General features: G+C 47.1%; 1 protein-coding gene across 1 annotated transcript; it reads right to left on the bottom strand.

Annotated features, from left to right (window-relative positions):
* Nucleotides 1-2,296: 2,296 nt before the first annotated feature.
* On the bottom strand, nucleotides 2,297-3,612 carry LOC135537330 (large ribosomal subunit protein eL32-like). Its single transcript, XM_064963531.1, has 2 exons — nucleotides 3,413-3,612; nucleotides 2,297-2,477 (listed from the first exon to the last, which is right to left on the bottom strand). Exons 1-2 carry the CDS (start codon nucleotides 3,532-3,534, stop codon nucleotides 2,348-2,350), a joined length of 252 nt encoding a protein of 83 aa, XP_064819603.1. The 5' UTR covers nucleotides 3,535-3,612; the 3' UTR covers nucleotides 2,297-2,347.
* Between the last annotated feature and the right edge of the window lie 3,447 nt (nucleotides 3,613-7,059).

The following is a 7,059-nucleotide window of genomic DNA, read 5'->3' as shown; positions in this document are numbered from 1 at the left end:
TGACATCACAATAGCACATAATGACAACGCAAAACGTTTTTTTTTTTTTTTTTAAATTCATTTTTACAAAACGATTCAAAATAATCTTAAATATCACATTTACATAATTATTCAGTCTCTTTACTCAGTACTTTGTTGAAGCACCTTCGGCAGCAATTACAGCCTCGAGTCTTCTTGGGTATGACGCTACAAGCTTGACACACCTGTATTTGGAGAGTTTCTCCCATTCTTCTCTGCAGATCCTCTCAAGCTCTGTCAAGTTGGATGGGGAGCGTCACTGCACAGCCATTTTCAGATCTCTCTAGAGATGTTCAATCAGGTTCAAGTCCGGGCTCTGACTGGGCCACTCAGGGACATTCAGACACTTGTACCGAAGCCTCTCCTGCGTTGTCCTGTTGGAAGGTGAACCTTTGCCCCAGTCGGAGGCCCTGAGCGCTCCGGAGCAGATTTTCATCAAGGATCTCTATATTTTGCTCCGTTCAATCCTTCCCCAGTCACTGCCACCACCATGCTCAACTGTAGGGAAGCTGTCAGAGTGACCATCAGGTCCTTAGTCATCTCCCTGACCAAGGCCCCCCCCCGAATTGTTCAGTTCGGACGGGCGGCCGGCACTAGGAAGTCTTGGTGGTTCCAAAGTTTATTTATTGAAGTCCCCACTGTTCTTGGGGGACGATCAATTCAGCAAATGTTTTGGTGCCGTTCTCCAGATCTGTCTCGTGACACAATCCCGTTTCTCACGGACAACTCCGTGGACCTTGTGGCTTGGTTTTTCCACTGTCAACTGTGGGACCTTTATATAGGCAGATGTGTTGCCTTTCCAAATCATGTCCAATCAATTACCACAAGTAGACCGACAATCAAGTTGTAGAAACATCTCAAGGATGATCAATGGAAACAGGATCACCCGGAGCTCAATTTCTACAAAGCAAATGGTCTGTATGTTTCTTTTCAATACATTCGCAAAAACGTCTTAAACCTGTTTTCACTTAGTCATAGATTTATTTTTGTGATCCATTTCAGACTAAGGTTGTAATACTGAAGCAGGGTTCCCCAACTGGCGTCCCACGAGTGGCTTTATTTTGCATTTATTGTCTGGACATTAATTTTGTAAACCGGTTCCAAGTATTCCCACGCAGAGAGAAACACAAGATTATATATAAACGTAGGCAAAGTTTAAAATATATCTGTTAGGACTTCTTGAGGTCAATTTGCAGTCTGCTAATTATTTTGGGATTATGTTCCCGGCCTCCCAACCATCTGAACAACATACTTTGTAATTGGCCTGCAGCTGAATCTAGTTGATGATCCCAGCCTTAAAGCCGTCATAATGCATTAAGACCCCTAATATATCACACCAGTAACCGGAAGGTTGCGAGTTCAAACTCCGAGCTGACAAGGTACAACTCTGTCGTTCTGCCCCTGAACAGGCAGTTAACCCACTGTTCCTAGGCCGTCATTGAAAATAAGAATTTGTTCTTAACCGACTTGCCTAGTTAAATAAAGGTTAAATAAATAAAAAATAAACCCTAAAGCCGACATAATGCATTAAGACCCTCCTAATATATCACACTAAATGCATTATGACCCCCACCCAATAATATATCACCCTAAAGCCATTATAATGCATTATGACTCCCCCACCCTAAGGCCATTATAATGCATTATGACCCCCCCCCCCACCCTAAGGCCATTATAATGCATTATGACCCCCCCACCCTAAGGCCATTATAATGCATTATGACCCCCCCCCTAAGGCCATTATAAAGCATTATGACCCCCCACCCTAAAGCCATTATAATGCATTATGACCCCCCCACCCTAAAGCCATTATAAAGCATTATGACCCCCCCACCCTAAAGCCATTATAATGCATTATGACTCCCCCCACCCTAAGGCCATTATAATGCATTATGACCCCCCCCCCTAAGGCCATTATAATGCATTATGACCCCCCCCCCACCCTATCACACTAAAGCCATTATAATGCATTATGACCCCCCCCCACCCTATCACACTAAAGCCATTATAAAGCATTATGACCCCCCACCCTAAAGCCATTATAAAGCATTATGACCCCCCACCCTAAGGCCATTATAATGCATTATGACCCCCACCCTATCACACGAAAGCCATTATAATGCATTATGACCCCCCCACCCTAAGGCCATTATAAAGCATTATGACCCCCACCCTAAGGCCATTATAAAGCATTATGACCCCCCCCACCCTAAGGCCATTATAAAGCATTATGACCCCCCCCCCACCCTAATATAACAGGCACATACAGTAAATACTATTGACAGGTTTATAGATCATTTATTGAAAGACGAAGAGTCGTGGTCCCAGATCACTCGTGTTCCTCGCTGCGTAGCCTGGCGTTGGGGTTGGTGATCTTGATGGCCAGCTGAGCTGCCCTCTCCACAATCAACTTCCTGTTCTTAGACGACACGTTGTGGGCTATCTCTGCAGCATGGGTCCTGGGGTAGGGAGATGGTTATAGTAACAAGACACAAGAGGGCAAAAAGGGGAGATTTCATTTCTCCAGAAACAACTGGATGTCATCAGGGTTAGGGGTCGATTAAATTTCAATTCAGGAAGTAAACCACGAAATTCTAATTCCTCAATGCTTATGTAATTCAAATGGAATTAGACTTAACTAGATTTATAAGTCATTATACGCAGGACATCTACAGAACACACATGCACAAAGGGTTAATCCACATAGCCTGGTCAAGCAGACAGACCGCGACCCCCTATTTCATTTCAGAATGTGAGCTACTGTGAGATCCGGCTGTTTTTAACCAGGCTAGGACACAAACATAAGCCAAAATGAAATATTGCACTTGAATGAACACCTCAAAATTAATGAATAGGATTCTAAGAAAAAGATTCACAAGACTTAAGACAAACCAAACCATAACATTGCACCACATGCGAAACCATCAGTCTACTTTCTACCCCTGGGCTACGTTCAGTAGGCAACGCAAACGTTGTTCATGAACTGTCATGAATAAAGCCAACAGGACTCCTTATTATACATGTCTATTATATGGAGTTGTATATAACATTTTCTATGGTGAATGTTCCACAAACGTGGTGCCCTGCTGAATGCAGCCCCGCTGAGCTGAACGCAGCCCCGCTGAGCTGAACGCAGCCCCGCTGAGCTGAACGCAGCCCCGCTGAGCTGAACGCAGCCCCGCTGAGCTGAACGCAGCCCCGCTGAGCTGAACGCAGCCCCGCTGAATGATCACAGGTGGGATTCCATTTCTGAACCCTTCTTGTCACGGATTTAACAATGCTGAAAAGCTCATCCAGTCAATGCGTACACCAATCCAATGCTTTTAAAGCCGTGACGGGGGAGAGCGCAAGTGTACACGTTCGGAGAAAGGAAGAAATAAATATGGGAACATACTTGTTGCTCATCATGAGGACCTCCAGCTCTCTGATGTTGTGCACCAGGAACTTCCTGAAGCCGGAGGGCAGCATGTGTTTGGTCTTCTTGTTGCTGCCGTAGCCGATGTTGGGCATCAGCATCTGGCCTTTGAAGCGCCGCCGCACCCGATTGTCGATTCCACGGGGTTTTCGCCAGTTTTGCTACAAAAAGATAAAAACATAAGTGAGGCGAGTAGTAAGGTGATATCCTGCAGTAGCCAGCTAGCGCGGTGACTAAACTGGTCAGGTAAGGGCGTAGGACAGTTAAGACAGACCGTTCACCTGAACTGGTCAGGTAAGGGCGTAGGACAGTTAAGACAGACCGTTCACCTAAACTGGTCAGGTAAGGGCGTAGGACAGTTAAGACAGACCGTTCACCTGAACTGGTCAGGTAAGGGCGTAGGACAGTTAAGACAGACCGTTCACCTGAACTGGTCAGGTAAGGGCGTAGGACAGTTAAGACAGACCGTTCACCTAAACTGGTCAGGTAAGGGCGTAGGACAGTTAAGACAGACCGCTCACCTGAACTGGTCAGGTAAGGGCGTAGGACAGTTAAGACAGACCGTTCACCTGAACTGGTCAGGTAAGGGCGTAGGACAGTTAAGACAGACCGTTCACCTGAACTGGTCAGGTAAGGGCGTAGGACAGTTAAGACAGACCGTTCACCTGAACTGGTCAGGTAAGGGCGTAGGACAGTTAAGACAGACCGTTCACCTAAACTGGTCAGGTAAGGGCGTAGGACAGTTAAGACAGACCGCTCACCTGAACTGGTCAGGTAAGGGCGTAGGACAGTTAAGACAGACCGTTCACCTGAACTGGTCAGGTAAGGGCGTAGGACAGTTAAGACAGACCGTTCACCTACGCCCCTTCCTTATTAAAGACGCACTCCAGGAGCTTAAAAACACAAATTGGATTAACAGTAAACACAAAACAAAAAATTGTAGGACATATCATACGAAATGGATGATGTAAACAAGAATTTTATTTTATTTTAAAAAAGGGCAACTTTTGGACTGCGAGCACCACTTTCAAAACTATCGGCTGAAATTAAACCCCACCCCCCACCTAAAAGGGAGGTTTAGCCTCATCAGTCCCAACGCATCTCCAGACCTTATATTTAGCCACACAATGAAGTGATTTACCATTTTCTGATCAGGACAACAAGTAGGACACAACTATTTAACAAATCAGTTATATTCTTGCGTTTTATTGACGTAAATCAAAAACCTGAACAAACTTTAATTTAATATGAATACAGTAAGTACGGAAATGGTTTGCTTTAGTGGGAAATTAATAAACTAGTCAATGACCATTGGATTTGTGACAGCAACTATTTGAGCTTATTACAGTATTATAGACACTATGTTCTGGGATTTCCTATGATCTTCTATGTAGGGTAGCAGGTAGCCTAGTGGTTAGAGTGTTGGGCCAGTAACCAGCAGGTAGCCTAGTGGTCAGTGTTGGGTCAGTAACCAGCAGGTAGCCTAGTGGTCAGTGTTGGGACAGTAACCAGCAGGTAGCCTAGTGGTCAGTGTTGGGACAGTAACCAGCAGGTAGCCTAGTGGTCAGAGTGTTGGGACAGTAACCAGCAGGTAGCCTAGTGGTCAGAGTGTTGGAACAGTAACCAGTAGGTAGCCTAGTGGTCAGAGTGTTGGGCCAGTAACCAGCAGGTAGCCTAGTGGTTATAGTGTTGGGCCAGTAACCAGCAGGTAGCCTAGTGGTCAGAGTGTTGGGCCAGTAACCAGCAGGTAGCCTAGTGGTCAGAGTGTTGGGTCAGTAACCAGCAGGTAGCCTAGTGGTTAGAGTGTTGGGTCAGTAACCAGCAGGTAGCCTAGTGGTTAGAGCGTTGGGCCAGTAACCAGCAGGTAGCCTAGTGGTCAGAGTGTTGGGTCAGTAACCAGCAGGTAGTCTAGTGGTTAGAGTGTTGGGCCAGTAACCAGCAGGTAGCCTAGTGGTCAGAGTGTTGGGCCAGTAACCAGCAGGTAGCCTAGTGGTTAGAGTGTTGGGTCAGTAACCAGCAGGTAGCCTAGTGGTCAGAGTGTTGGGTCAGTAACCAGCAGGTAGCCTAGTGGTCAGAGTGTTGGGCCAGTAACCAGTAGGTAGCCTAGTGGTCAGAGTGTTGGGCCAGTAACCAGCAGGTAGCCTAGTGGTCAGAGTGTTGGGCCAGTAACCAGCAGGTAGCCCAGTGGTTAGAGCGTTGGGTCAGTAACCAGTAGGCAGCCTAGTGGTTAGAGTGTTGGGTCAGTAACCAGCAGGTAGCCCAGTGGTTAGAGTGTTGGGTCAGTAACCAGTAGGTAGCCTAGTGGTTAGAGTGTTGGGGCGGCAGGTAGCCTAGTGGTCAGAGTGTAGGGGCGGCAGGTAGCCTAGTGGTCAGAGTGTAGGGGCGGCAGGTAGCCTAGTGGTCAGAGTGTAGGGGCGGCAGGTAGCCTAGTGGTCAGAGTGTTGGGTCAGTAACCAGCAGGTAGCCTAGTGGTCAGAGTGTAGGGCGGCAGGTAGCCTAGTGGTCAGAGTGTTGGGTCAGTAACCAGCAGGTAGCCTAGTGGTCAGAGTGTAGGGGCGGCAGGTAGCCTAGTGGTTAGAGTGTAGGGGCGGCAGGTAGCCTAGTGGTCAGAGTGTAGGGGTGGCAGGTAGCCTAGTGGTCAGAGTGTAGGGCGGCAGGTAGCCTAGTGGTCAGAGCGTTGGGTCAGTAACCATTAGGTAGCCTAGTGGTTAGAGTGTAGGGGCGGCAGGTAGCCTAGTGGTCAGAGTGTAGGGGCGGCAGGTAGCCTAGTGGTCAGAGTGTAGGGCGGCAGGTAGCCTAGTGGTCAGAGTGTTGGGCCAGTAACCAGTAGGTAGCCTAGTGGTTAGAGTGTAGGGCGGCAGGTAGCCTAGTGGTCAGAGTGTTGGGCCAGTAACCAGCAGGTAGCCTAGTGGTCAGAGTGTTGGGCCAATAACCAGCAGGTAGCCTAGCGGTTAGAGCCTCTGCTCCCTGAACAAGGCAGTTATAACCCACTGTTCCGAGACGGTCATTGAAAATAAGGATTTGTTCTTTAATAACCGACTTGCCTCGTTAAATAAGAGGTAAAATAAATGTTTAAAAACAACCTTTACCTTCCTAACGACTTGTGTGTAGCTTTTGAGTGAAATAAAGCTGAACATGTTACATGCGTTTGTAGCTCAAACTCGTCGGACTCTACTTCCGCCCGTTATTCAGACCAATCACATGTTAAAAAGGGACTAGAAACCCAAATTGCGCAGGCGTCGTGTGTGGGGGGGGGACATTGGGTTAAAGAAACAGCAGCACGATCAAGTGTCACTTTCAGAGATCGCTCTTCATTTGAAATACAAATAAAAGGTATGTTCCAGACCTCAACAATAACATCTGGGTCATGTTCATTAGACACCAAAACAGAAGAAAAACTGACACGGGGAAGGAACTACCTGAATTTGTCCAATTGGAACACATGGTTTTCCATGTGCCCTAAATGCAGTATTTTCAAACCTCGCCATCAGGGAGGACCCCCACAGAAGTTTTAAAACACGATTTTGTTGTAGCCCTAAACTAGCTCACTGACCTACCCTAATGAACACAACCCTGGGGAGTCGAGGAGAGGTTGTAAAACGTCTACCCCCTAATGAACACAACCC

This window comes from Oncorhynchus masou, unplaced genomic scaffold, assembly GCF_036934945.1.
Source record: "Oncorhynchus masou masou isolate Uvic2021 unplaced genomic scaffold, UVic_Omas_1.1 unplaced_scaffold_751, whole genome shotgun sequence".
NCBI lineage: Eukaryota > Metazoa > Chordata > Actinopteri > Salmoniformes > Salmonidae > Oncorhynchus > Oncorhynchus masou.
This window is presented reverse-complemented; position numbering and strand designations above follow the sequence as displayed.

Coding starts and splice junctions, on each gene's coding strand:
- LOC135537330 (XM_064963531.1), bottom strand. CDS start 3,534: ATGCTGATGCCCAACATCGGCTACGGCAGCAACAAGAAGACCAAACAC. Junction 2,478..3,412: donor GTCCTCATGATGAGCAACAA/GTATGTTCCCAT, acceptor TCCCTACCCCAG/GACCCATGCTGCAGAGATAG.